This window comes from Oryctolagus cuniculus, chromosome 2 (assembly GCF_051225735.1).
Source record: "Oryctolagus cuniculus isolate XC-2025 breed Fujian yellow rabbit chromosome 2, ASM5122573v1, whole genome shotgun sequence".
Lineage (NCBI taxonomy): Eukaryota > Metazoa > Chordata > Mammalia > Lagomorpha > Leporidae > Oryctolagus > Oryctolagus cuniculus.
Window position 1 is genome coordinate 135,103,852 of NC_142868.1, and position 13,545 is coordinate 135,117,396.

The following is a 13,545-nucleotide window of genomic DNA, read 5'->3' on the forward strand; positions in this document are numbered from 1 at the left end:
ACCTCCTTCCATCTCTCGGTAGCCATACCTATGAGCCACTGCGGCAGGGTACCCGGGAGGACAGCACAGCACTGGTCAGGGCAGCGAGAGGCGAGAGGTGGCAGGTGGCAGCGGAATCGAGGCAGCTCCGCCCTCAACACCCCTGAGAGGTGGCTTCCCCAGGAGACCCTTGATTCCTGGGAGGAAGGGGGGAACAGCAGCGCTGGTCAGACAGGCAGCTCAGGGGTCCTTTCTCCAGCCTCCTGCTGCTGAGTCCACCAGTGAGGACCCCTACATGGTCCCGTGCCAAAGATGGTAGGTAGGTCACTGGCCCAACACCCTGATGTGGTGGCAGGGTCAAGGATGTCCTAGTAAATGGCCAGTTGACTTGGCCCAGGATGGAAGGGAGAGGCTGTGACCCAGGGTCAGCATGGGTGGGGGTGGGGAATCTGGACCATAGGTCACCAAAATCCAGTTGCCAAGACCCAAGCCCCCTGGCCCTCGGTGGGACCACTCCCTGGTGTCCGTGGTGGCTCAGTGTCAGAGGTGACACTGCTTCTGCTCGTTGGGCTGGTCCCCTGAGGCCACCATCATGGGCCTGTTCCCTTCACCCACCCCTCAAATGTGCCTGTTCCCCAGGCCTTGGCACCCTCCCCTCCATCTGCTCTCCCGGGCAAGCTCCCCCACTCTGAAGCTGGGCTGTGTGCACACATCCCGGGCTCTCCCCCACCCAGAGCTCCAGAACGCTGGGCCCATCTGCCTCCACCAGGGCCTCTCCACCAGGGGACCCCACAGGCACCCCAGATTCGACATGGCCACCCGTGGGCCTCCCATCCGCACCCCCATTCCCTGCCTCTGAGAATGGCAGCAGCAGCCTCCCGCTCCTGAGCTAGAATTAGGAGTCACCCAACGCACAGTCATCCTCAACACCTCCCTCTCACCCCCCACAAGGGATTGGTCATCAGCTCCTGTGGATTTCACCCGCAGGAGGGATCCACAGTGCGCCCTCCCAGCTGCCCCCGCTGGCAGTGTCTCTGATTCTGACAGCTGTGCCCCCAGCCCCCCGGCCCATCCCCGCACTCCCCTTCACCAGAGACCTTTCTAAGACAGTCTGGGTTATGGCCCCGTGCTCAGCGTCCGTCTGGGACTCCTGGAGCCCTCAGGGCCGTGTGTCTTGGCATATGACCCCTTCCTGTAGCCCACAAGGTCCTGCCTGCCCCAGCCTTGCCTCCATATCTTGTCCATCCCACACTGCCCCGGCTCTTGCCTTTCCCCTCACCCAGCAAGCTGGCCCTGCCCTCTCTGATCAGAATACTCCATTTTCTCCCTGGAGCACCTCCTCTGAGAAGTCTTCCTGCCTTGCTCCTTCATTAATAAATGGTACCCTCCCCAGCCCCTCCCCAGTTTCCATGGCACTGTGCTAGAACCGCCTGCCTTCCATGTCGGACTCCTCCCCCTAGCTGTCGAGTGTCTCAAGGACACGGACTGCTCTTTCCCACCTCAGTGTGCCCAGTGGGGGGTGTGGAGTTGGCACCAGACACATCTGTGGGTGCGAGGGCAGATGGGATGAAGGGAGAGAGAGAGAGCCTAGCACGGCACCGCTGGCCCCAAGGCCCTGTTCCTGAGTGCCTCAGCCACCTCCCCCAGGCGCCTTCTCCCTGTCAACCTCTCCCACCATGCTTCCCCTCCTACCTGCTGCCCTCAGCACGGTGGGGAGCCCGGGGTGCCTGGAAGGAGCGGCCTCAGCGTGCTCCAGGCCCGCGCTCTCTGGGGAGCAGGCACAGTGGGCCGTGGCCCTGGGCCGTGTCCTCCACCGCAGCGCCGAGAGCAGCATCTCTGATTTCAATGCGGGCCTCAGTGCTTCAGTGAAAGCCGGCATGGGAAGTTGCTAATAATGGCACTAAAATAAAATATGCTACATCTGTTATGGGTAGCAGAACAAAATTAGCTGCTCACACCTCTGACATCCAAGATGTCTTAACTTAAAATACTCCTTGGCTTACTTTACATCATTTACTGATTATATTTAAAAGAAATACAATTTTGCAATTACTGTTCTTTCCAGTGTGATATCTATGCATCATTTTCCTTTTATGTTTATATATTTCTCCTTCATTAGTGCAGTCTGAAGGGTGATTAGGATTCTTCAAACATTTTACAGAGGTTAAACGTTGATTAAGATTTAATTATTACTGTAAATAGCTTGCAATGACATATGGTGTAAAAGCCTGACATATGTGCATTTGAATAAATGAAGTGCTATTTCCCAGGATGCCTCAGTAGCTGTTTAACAGCTTTCCCGAAGGGTTATGTTACACCTCATGGTAAGATTGCTGGGATGTTATATTTTGTTGGTTTTTGCAGCTGAAAGCTAAGAACAGTTTTCCAGTTTTTTAAAAACATTGAATATTTTAAATACCTAAATTGTTTTGCACAAATTTTTGCTAATTTGTCTAACTAGGTTAAACATTTTCAAAAGCATTTAGATTTTTAAGCGTGGGCGCTGTGCATTGTGTCAGTGGGAGCATGGGGACGAGGGGAACTGGCGGGGCGGAGGGGCCTCGGGGGCTGGGAGGGGTGGGGAGGGGAAGGTGGTCTGAGGAGAAGGGCTGGGGACGAGGCCTGGACCCCGAGCCCACCCGTGTCTGGTTGGCTGTCTCCAGGCACCAGAGCCAGGGACCACGTGGGGAGGGGCCGCTTCTCCAGGAGCCCCACCAAGCCCACCAGCTCCGGTCCTCACCAAACAGCATCTTGTCTGGACTTTGCCACACGCAGCCTGGCTTCGACTGAGCTCTCCGAAGGCCAGGCCTCGCTGTGCTACCTTCTGCCCACTTCCCAAGGGTGGCCGTGTCTTGGCATATGGCAGGTGCCCAAGACCAAGTTCAACTGAGCTGAACTACAAGGGCTTCGGTGACTGCGCAGAGCTCCCTAGGGAGCCCCTCCATCCGGGCGCACTTCAGGCTGGGAGCTCAGGCATCCCTGCGGGCTCGCTCCCTACATCTGCAAAGCAACACCTGAGTTGCTGGGGCATCTCCAGCGGGAACCCCAGCCTCCTAGTGCCTGACGCCTTTTTTCTTCCCACCCAATTATCCAGCACTTAGGGAGCACCTGCTGTGTACCAGCACTGTGCTAGGTTTTGAGGATGCAGGGAGCACACCCTGCATGTTCACTGCCCCCAGGGGCTGCCATCTAACAAGGAGAGATGGAGGACAAAGGACCCCAGTGGCCAGACAGGGCCACTCCAGCCTGGATACAGAAAGGTGTCAAAAGCCGAGGCACAAAGCTGAACTGAAGACAGAAAATGAGATGGGGCAGAGGTGGAAGTGAGAGGGGGGGTCTCTGGAACAGACTTCAGTGGGGGGGCCAGGAAGGAATAAACAAGTTGAGTCTGCGGAACCAAAGCAGCTTCGTGGGCCCCCTGTCTCCAGTACGGGGGAAGAGGGGCAAGTGTCCGGACTTGGCCAAGGCCCTGAGCCACGTGATAGAGCGGAGAGGTGTGGCCAGACTTGCGGTTGAGGGGATTGGCACTGGCTGTGGTAGGGGACGGACTTCAGGGAGGAGATCCTGCGAGGAAAGTAGGAAGCAGGAGGCAAGGCAGCTCCGGGGTCTCTGGCCAGAGCAGCACTGCAGGGAGTGCCATTCCTGAAGTCGGGGCCTGGGGAGATGACGCATTCACTTCCATTTTCAGACAGGTTGAGTTCAAGGGCCTGGGAGAAGGTCATAGGCAGGTCTAGCAGGCAGTCAGCAGTGGGTCTGAGGTGCGAGGGAGAATGGTGGCTGGGGATGCCTCAGACGGGGGACCCCAAGGACTCAGAGAGGCATCCAGGGGATGTTGTGGGATGGGGGATGGCAGTGACCTCGGAGAGAAAGATTTTGGTGGCGTATGGTGGGAACAGAAGCCAGATTTGCTGCAGGATGAAAAGTCAGTGGGAGGTGAGGAGGCCGATGGTTCTCTAAAGAAATACGGGCCCGGGGAGGAGAGAGAGCAGCAGGAGCTGGAGCAGGGTTCTCAGTGTGTGTGTGGCTGCGCTGGGAGGCAGGAGGCGGCCGTGGTGGGAAGGAGATGGGCCAGGCCCACATGGGCTCCCTGAGTGCGCAGAGTGGGTAGGACCAAGTGGGCAGGTGCCTCTGCAGGGGAGGAACAGCTGCTGGGGGCAGACACGGGTCTGCTGTGGGTTTGAGGAGGGGCCGTGGAGGGCACCTTCCCCGGCCCGATGCCTTCTGTTTTTTCCCTGAAGCTCCCTGGCTCAGGATGAGTGGGGTGGCTGAGAAGAGCAGAGAAGGTTCTCAGGTGGCTTAGGAACATGGGGGTGCCAGCTGCTGTGAGGGTCCATTTTGAGTGGTGTCCACGGTGGTCAGGTTCAAGTGTGGAGATGCTTCCACCGTTCAGGGCTGGAGGGACGGCTCCTGGAGGCTGGGCTGGAGGGGAGGATGTGAAGGCTGGGAGGTAGGGAGTCTGGGATCTCAGATCTCAGTGGACCTGGATCTCATGAATCCACCATGCACCCTGCCAGACAGGAGCAGGGTGCTAAAAGTTTAGGGTACTGTAGGGTCCAAGAGGGGTTCAATGTAAGGAGCCTGGGTGGCATCCAGGCCCGGGGAGTGGCCCAGGGTGGGGGACAAGGTGGTAGGAGATGAGGGGTTTGCAGAGCTCAGAGGCCAGTGTGTGGGATAATCAGCCACAGGGACACACTGTCAGAGCACGTGAGCCCCAGGGTGGGAGAGGAGAAGGCAGTCGCCCTGACTGCTGTCCCCAGCTTCCCCGGTTCCCTTCCCACTCCCGTCACTTCTGTCTGTTCTCTCTCCTCAGATTGAGACGTCCCAACTAGAGCCTGAGATCGCCCGCGCCACGAGCAGCCAGACAGTGGTGTACAACAAGGGGCTGTGAGTGGTGCCTGCCGGCCTGGGGACTGAGTGTGGTCCAGGCCAGGGAGGTGGGGGCCGCGCCTGCAGGGAGGGCCTGGACCCCCGGCGGTGCACTGAAGCCACAGTGTAGGGAGACTAATCCATTCACATATTAACTTAGGGGAGAGGAATCCTGACACATGTCCTATACAGAAGAATCAAGTGCATTTCTGGGCCTTAAGTGGGGTTGCTAAAACTCCATTCAGCACAATATCTGTGAAGCTGAAAAACTGTCACGTGCCATGGGGTAGATTTAGGATCCTTTTATACTTTGGTTTCTTTTTTATTTTTCTTTTGTATCAGAATCAAGTCTGAGCCTTGGTTGCAACTGACCAGAGTGGCAGATGCACAGGTGGTAGGAGGCGGAGTGGGCCTGGGAGCGGGGTTCACTTGCTAGCTGGTGTGGTAGGTGTAGGATATGACAGTGCCTGGGCGGGATGGTTCTCTGTGCTGGAGTAGGGAGGGGAAGGTGGTGGTCTGCACCCCACAGGATGAACTAGCCATAGTTGAGGTCCTCAGGAAATGGCCCAGAGAATCAAGGAGCCCTGGAGGCCTCTGGGAAATTCCATGGGCAGTTGACTGTGAATGTGGCCAGCCCCATGCCTGCAACAGCTGCAGAACAAGTTCCTTCGAGTGAAGCCCAGTGACAGTGGGGCTGGCCGGGGTCACCCTCTGTAGAACTCCGAAGACTCCTGAGATGTCCCCAGATCCAGGCAGGGAGCACCCAAGAAGGAGTAATGCCTGGCAGGACCTGTGGGCCTGCCCTTGGTCTCGGTGGGAAAAGCCTTTTTCCAGGCACCTGGCTGCTGGAGGCTGGGCGTTGGGGCTGAGACTGCCTGCCATATTGTACCCCTTCCAAGAGGGTCTCATGCTTGGCAGTGCCAGGGCTGGACCTCTAGGAACCTGTCTGAGAGGCAGCACCAACCAGGAGCAGCAGACCCGGGGTCTAGCAGACTGTGGGACCTTAGACAAGTTCTGTTCTTCTGGGAGCCTCTACTCTGGAACTGCAGGCCTGGATCCAGGGGTTCCCATCAGCTCTTGCAGCTGGACCTCACCTTTGCCTGCCCTGCCCGGATGCTGGCCATCCCAGCACACCTTCAGTGCAGACACCGGACACCCTGGGAAAGCTGCTCCATCCTTCAGTGGGGAAACGGTAGGCCCCTTTGGACATGGCCAGAAGTTGGCCTCAGATCCTGTGACCCCACGTCCCAGGAGTACTTGACCTTCATCAAACACTTTGCAGTGTGGAAGAAGAGGTAGCCTGGGCCATACCTGCAAACCGCCTCTTACCCCTGCGGGCTCAGAGGCCCCCAGTCCAGCTCCCATCTCCTTCCCATCTGCAGGCCAGGGTCAGGGTGAGCAGTGTGAGCAGTGTGACCCTCATCTGAAAGGCACCAATGAGGGGAGGCATTGGCCTTGGCGCACTCCTATCTTGCCTCCAATTGGAAGGAAGGCTTTGACGTGCAGCCCCTGGGCCTCCCTCCCCTGGTGATGCCGCAGTGGGCAGGATCTGGGCCATGGAAAGCCTGTGCAGGGCAGCAAGGGCATGGCCACGGAGCCGCTCAACATCTTAGGGCTGGAGGAGTTGTGACGTGGGTCGGCCACGGTGTTGACACCATGCACCCACTGGAAGCCCTGGGGCCTTTGTCTCTCAGCCAGCTCCTGTGCCGGCCAGCTGGCTCTGCTGGGTGCTGCCCTGCGAGCCCACCCCTCTCCTCAAGGCCCCCCCCCCCAACTCATCAAGAAGGGGAGAAAGCATAGAACAGCATGGGGGACAAAGCAGCCAGGCTGAGGGGGTGCAGCATGAGAGGGGTGGGTCATTTTGAGCCAGTCCCACCATAATGTGAGTGCCCGTGACTGCTGGGCAGTGCTGTTCTCCTGGCCTGGACTGCAGGCTGGCCATGTCTGGGGCCTCTGTGGCAAAGCTTAGTTCAGGCTCACCCTGCCCACATCTGTCATAGGGTCTTGTTCTTGTGCACTTTATCTTGGGACCAAAACTGCCCGCCCCATCCCTACCCTGCCCCCTCCAGAGCCCTCGAAGAGATGGGGCCTGTCCTGCTCCCCTCTGTGCTGGCTGCTCCACCCACCCCCCCGTGTGGCTGCAGAATCTGCTATCCTTGTTGCTTTGTCTCTGGTTGACTTCCCTCAGGCTCCCAAATGCAATTCCAAGTGGACTAAGGGGGTTGCTCCACAGGGAGAGGGGGGTGCAGCGGCAAGGGGTGGGGGTGGTGACAGAGGGACAGCAGGCCCGGCTGCCGAGCCCTGACCTGGCTTTGGAAGACCCCACGGAGGGGAACTTTGAGCCAACACCCACACCCGCTCCACTGAGGCCAAAGGAGAGAGGACTGGGGGCAGGTTGGCTCATGGGAAGAGACTGGACCCACAGTCAGGGGGTGCCGGCCTGGCTGTGCCAGAGCACAGGGCACCCCTGCAACTGTTCTGCAGCCCCGGAGTCCCTGCCTGACCCCACTCTGGTCACTGGAAACATTCCCTCAGCCTCCGGATGCCTCTCCCGTTCTTGAGGGCAGTCGGAGGTACAGGACGGAAGCCCACGGTGTCCAGATGGCTGCCGAGTCAAGATGGCCACCAGGCCCCTTCCCACTTCCTGAGTGGGAGCCAGCTTGTTTCCTGGGCTCTCCTGACCTGGGAGCAGGGAGGGGCTCCAGAGGAGGAAGAAGGGTCCATGGACAGAGCCACGGTGGTCCTCCAGCCTGGGGCTGGTGGGAGTGAGGCCCCGGCCACACCCAGGGGACTTTGCAGTGTCTTTTTAACCTTCTCAGAAAATCTCTTCATTGTGTGAACTATGAAGTACTAATGAGCTGTGGGCAATAAATGATGGATTGGAAGCACCAGGTGTGGCTCTGTGACTTGTGGGTGGGAGTGGGAGGAAAAGCAAAGGACTGCCTGAGGGCTTGGGGGGAGAGCGGCTCCAGGGCGGGTCAGGCCAGCTGGGGTGCCCAGAGGAAGGGCAGAGAGGCGGGTGAGGCCGTGTGAGGGCAGCAGGCTGGGCAGAGGGAGGCCCCTTTCCCGAGGAACCTGAGTGAATAAGGAATTGTAGTAGATTCCCACGTGGCTTATCTCCAGTGGGAGGGGCTGCTGCTGACCCCTGGGGCCGGCAGTGAAGGTTTGGGCCAAGCAGAAAGTGCTGTGTGCAGCAGGCATGGCACCAGCCCTGGGAATGTTGCTGCACCCTAGCTCCGGGATGGTCCCCGTGGGGGCGAGGACCCCACCACCTCCTGATTGTCCTGGCTCCTTCTCTTCCCAGCAGGCCCCAGAGTTCCCAGGGAGGGAGGGAGGGAGGTGTGACCTCTTCTCTGGGTCCTCCAAGTGTCTTTCCAGGCCTGCAGGAGTGTATATAGCAGAGAAGAGCTGTCGGGGTCGGGCAAGCCCGGTTCTGGCCCCAGCCAGCCCCCTCCTTTATCCACCCATGTCTGTTGAGTGACTGCTCTGTGCTGGGCACTTCTCCAGCCGAGCCTCAGTGCCCTGCTTTGCAGAATGTCAACCACAGCATCCCCACTGGGCTGCTGTGAAGATGGGGAAGGCGCCAGACCCTTCTCTCTAACCTCCCAGGTGTGTGTGGGGTGGGGTGGGGGGAGTGCTGGGCTGCCCTAGGAGAGTGGGAGGAGGGAGAGGGTGGGGGAGGGGTCTGTTCTCAAAGTGCTTCCTCTAGGTCAGGGGGCTTCTGGTCTCTGGGGAATTTCTTTGCTTAAGAGCCCCACTGGCCACAGCCCCCATCCGGACGGAAATCCTTGACTCTCAGAACAGACACAAATCCCTCCTGGGAGCTGTTTGTTGTTTTTAGCTAGTTTGGGGGCTCAGCTCCTGCCCAGCCAAGAAAGATCATTAACACTCCAGGAATGCGGCCTCCCCTGCCCCCCAGCCCTACCACCTGGCCCTTAGGGCCTCCCTCCTCCTACTCAGGGGTGGTGGGAGGAGTCAGAAGGCTCTAGGAGGACAGCAGCAGTGGATGACCCTTTCCCAGGACCCAGGGATCTGGCCTCACCCATTCCCCTACAGCTGCTGCTGCTCCGGCCATCGCACCCATCCCCAGATGGGAATGTCACCACCATGTCCCTCAATCCTTTCCCCACAGGCCCACCCTTCCTGCAGTACCAGTCATCTCTCAGGGCAGGTGCTGGGAAGGGTCCCCTCCATCCCCCTTACCAAGGCTACTGTTAACAGCCTTGTCTAAGGCCAGAGCCTGCCTCCCTCAACCACAGCAAACCTGGGACTTGGTGTGGGCACATGGCCCAGCAGTTAACTTGCTGCTTGGGGCACCCTTATCCCACATCAGAGTACCTGGTTTGAGTCCTGGCTACTCCACCTCTACTAATAACTTCTACTAAAAGGCACCATGGAGCCAGCAGGTAATGGCCCAGGTACTTCGGTCCCTGCCACCCAGGGTGGGGGAGTTCCAGGCTCCTGGCTTTGGCCTGACCAGGCCCTGGCTGTTACAGGTATTTGGGGAATGAACCAGTGGATGGAAAAGCTCTCTCTCCCTTTCAAATAAAATTTTAAAAAATTAAAAAATTTTTCAAAGACTGCAGTGTTCCAACCCAGTTCCTGGGCTCTTTTGGACGGTGGAGAGTGGGAAAGGAGAGAGCGGAAAGGGAAAGGAGGGGGTGGGCAGGCGGTGGATAGCAGCACTTGTAAAGTCCCGGGAGGACGCGAGGGGCCACCTGGGAGGACGCGAGGGGCCACCTGGCCCTGCTGCTTCTCTGTAGGCAGGGCAGAGAGGCGGGGAGACCCGGGCCGAGCCGAGGGCAGCCTAGCCGAGGGCAGCTCAGTGTTGTTGAGAGCAGCGAGCAAGACCCTGCTTCCGACCCAGGACAGCTGGAGCCCTGGTGGCAGGAAGTGGGGCGTGGTCTCATCTGACTACAGGTGAGGGCAAGTCAGGGTGGGGAGGATGAGGCCCGGGCCTGCGTGGAGAGAGGGGAATAGACGCAGGACTACTCAACTCTCCGTGTTCCTGTGGCGGGTGTGGCAGAGCCGTGTCCGTGGGGACCCCAGGGCCCCACCTGGAGCAGCTGAGAAGAGGGCGGAGCGCAGATCTGCAGGAAGGGGCGTTCTGTTTACAGGCATGGTAGCCCACGAGACGTGGGCGGACGCTAGGGCGGGCATGCGCAGAGACAGGCAGACGCTGGGCTATGTCGACCTGCATGCGTGCCATCCTCTGAAGGAGAGAAGCCAATGGACCACGCCGGGGAGAACGTGTAGGTAAGAAGACCGGGGAGGGTCTGCTAGGGGCCCCGCCTGGGAGGCTTGGGATGAGATAGGAGGCCACCAAGGAAGCTCCGCCCCAGCAGTTGCCACCGGCTGAGCTGTCTTCCCAAAACTCACATGTTGAAGTCACAACCCCCAGTACCTCAGAGTGTGGCTGCATTTGGAGCCAGGTCCTTTAAAGAGATTACTAAGGGGCCAGTGTTTCGGCACCGTGTGTTAACTCACCGCGTGCTGGGGACGCCAGGATCCCATACCTGACTAGAACTGACTGGAACCCCAGCTACTCCACTTCGAACCCAGCTCCCTGCTAATTCACCTGGGAGAGCAGCAGAGGATACCCAAGTGCTTGGGCCCCTGCATCCACGCGGGAGACCCAGTTGGAGTTCCAGGCTCCTGGCTTCGGATTGGCCCAGCTCCAGCCCTTGTGGCCATTTGGGGAGTGAACCAGCAGATGGAAGATAAACTCTCTGTCTCTCTCAAATAAATTTTTCTTTTTTTTGACAGGCAGAGTGGACAGTGAGAGAGAGAGACAGAGAGAAAGGTCTTCCTTTGCTGTTGGTTCACCCTCCAATGGCCGCCACGGCCAGCGCACCGCGCCGATCCGAAGGCAGGAGCCAGGTGCTTATCCTGGTCTCCCATGGGGTGCAGGGCCCAAGCACTGCCCTCCCTGGCCACAGCAGAGAGCTTGCCTGGAAGAGGGGCAACCGGGACAGAATCTGGCGCCCCGACCGGGACTAGAACCCGGTGTGCCGGCGCTGCTAGGTGGAGGATTAGCCTGTTGAGTCGTGGCGCCGGCTTCTCAAATAAATTTTTCAAAAAGAAAGGAGAGCCTGTGTGCTCTGGGGCAGGTAGAATCTGGGGGCCAGGTCGGGGGCTCCTACTGGGTTAGGAGAGAAGGGTCTCAGATGGTAACAGGAGGCAGGGTAGAGGATGGGCTGGGTGCAAAAGCCCCCTGCACTCCATCCACCTGCTCTCTGCCTGGAGGCAGACTCCATATAGAGCTGCTGTCTGGCTTCCGCCCCTGGGAGCACCAGCAGGAAACTCGGAGGCGTGGAGGAGAGTGTGAGTTGGGTTTATCTGAAGATGGAGGTGAAGTTACAGGAGGAGAGGTGTGGGGGGACGGGTGGCCATCTGAGACCTCTCCTGTGGGGTGTGAGGGTGGATGTGGAGGGGTGCTAGCCCACACGCTCATCTAATGCCCGCATGGACTCAACTACAATGGGAGACGGAGAAATGGGTTCAAGCAGGCTCGCGTTGCTGTCCAGCAGGTGCACCACGGGCAAGTTGGCTGATGCAGGGGGAAGAGTGAGCGGGCAAGTGGGGAGCATTTGCAGTCTGATACAAAAGGACATCCGAATGTGGCGCTGAGGGAGGGACCACTTCTGGCCCTGGGAGTCCTGAGAGTAGGTGGGATGTTGGGTGGGCTGTCCCACAGCTGGTAGGCACAGTCTTTGACAAATGAGGGGGCCCGAGGGGGCTGGGAGCCACATACTTCACACCTGCAGCACGCATGCACACCCACAGCCATCCCTGCAGTTACATGCCTGCCCACAGCCTTCCCAGACGCTCCCGCACCCTCGCAGGCACTCACCCTCACACGCGCCCCAGACGGCAGATGGGGCGCTCGGGTAATTGGTTAGACCTGTTCCCCATGTCTGGCTCTGCCTTGGCAGCCCTGTCTGACAGGAAAGCTGGCGGGGTCTGCTTTCCCCTCCCCTCTCCACCCCCTGCACGCCTGCCCTGGGGCAGGGGCTCCAGGAGAGGCCTCTGGGCCCCTGCTGGCTCCTGCCTGGGCAGAGCCCAGTTCACCTGCAGCTCTCGCCCATTGGGATGCAATCACAGCACCTTTGGGGAGGAGGCAGCGCCAAGAAGCAGAGATGCTAACAGCACACTGGCCACGCTGCTCCAAGGCCCTGGGGAATGAGCATGGAACATTCTACGGATGAGAGGATGTGTATGTGCGAAGACCCACCCCTGAACTGACTTGGCTTTGAGAGCTCCGAGCTCCCTGGGCTGCCTGCCCTGGAGCCACTCGCTGTCCTCACAGGTGTTCTTGATTCCGCAGCCCATTTGAGCCTGCAGGGCCCGGGCACAGCCCAGTTGGGGGCGAGCAGCTGACCCTGGCTCGCTGCGGCCGGCCGGCCTGGAGTCTGGACACTGCTCCCGCGGAGGCCAGCAGCAGGCGGGATCCGCTCCGCTGCCCCCGGGGCAGGACACTGCTCTGCGGGTGGGAGGAGCCCTCGGGAGGGAAGGGAGAACAGTCCTCATCTTCTCCCCTTCTCGGCTGCATCTGCGTCTCTTCGAGAGAGACTTTGGTTTGTTCCCTGGAGAGGGCCCAAAAACTCCCAAATTAGCAAACCTGGCAAGCCCGCAGCTCAGAAAATAGTTCATCCTGATTCCATGTTTTTCAGGCTCACAGAAGCCTTTATTAATGAAGTCACAACACCAATATTTACCGTCTGCGGGGAGAGGCACAACATGGGGGATGGATGGGACTGCAGCAGGGACTCCCAAGCCCACCCCCTCTCGGGCCTGGCCCAGGAAGATTGGCAGGTTCCCTTGGGTCCCTTCCAGCACTTTCTCTGGATGCGAGGGGGTGCTCTGCTGTGGTCTTCCTGATCCCCTCCCCCACCAAGAGCGACAGCATCTTGGGGGGACCCTGCTCACCCTTCCTCTGCCCCAACAGGGGTCAAAGGATGCCTATTCTCACCTCAGTCTTCTGTGTGTGCACCTGCTCCCCAGAACATGAGTCACTGGGAGGTTTAACTTGGACGTATGCAGGTTAGGACTTCAAGATGTGTGGGTCAAATTCCTAGGTGACGACAGGGGTACAGGAGGCATTTGGGGGGCGGGAGACACAGCCCTTTGGTTTGTAGCACTGACTGGACGGGGCAGGAGGGTAGACAGAGTGGGACCTGGGTGTGTGCTCAGACACCTGCCTGTGGCCCTGGCAGCACCTGGGCCTTTAACACCTTTCCAATTAGTTCAGCATCAATTAAGCACCCATGGTGTGCTCACCTGACAGTCCAGGTGGGAGGAACAGCATAAGCGAAGGCACAGTGCAGGGGAAAACTGTGGATGCTCAGGGGTAGGGGTGCGTGGGACAAAAGCACAGGACACCAGGAGTCAGGCAGGAGAGGACCCGGGTGGGAAAGAAATGGGCAGAGAGGCTGAGGAGGGGGACATGGTCCTACCTGCATGTGAGGAAGAGAACCCTGGCTGCAGCATAGAGGGCTGGTGTGGGTGGGCACCAGTCTAGACAGGAACAGATGGGGTCAGAGAGAAAGGTCAGGGAAGACTCCAGCTGGAGAGACAGCATACGAGGCTACTGTTGTCGGCCCAGGTGAGTACCTGGTTGGGGGGGGGGGGGGCGGGGAGTGAGTCCCGCTGCAGGTGTGTTAGGTTTGAAGCACTGAGGGTGCCTCAGGTGGAAAACCT

General features: G+C 59.2%; 1 protein-coding gene across 4 annotated transcripts in view; it reads left to right on the top strand.

The window, feature by feature from the left end:
• SFXN5 (sideroflexin 5) overlaps window positions 1-7,730 on the top strand; it is a 122,661-nt gene extending 114,931 nt beyond the window's left edge. For 3 of the 4 annotated variants that reach the window (XM_002709756.6, XM_017340676.4, XM_089327545.1), the window contains one exon: window positions 4,790-7,730. In XM_002709756.6, the coding sequence (XP_002709802.1) occupies window positions 4,790-4,867 (78 nt within the window). In that variant the 3' untranslated portion in view covers window positions 4,868-7,730. The remainder of the gene's footprint in view (window positions 1-4,789) is intronic. The other variant, XM_051837500.3, reaches the window with a different exon arrangement.
• The last annotated feature ends 5,815 nt before the right edge of the window (window positions 7,731-13,545 follow it).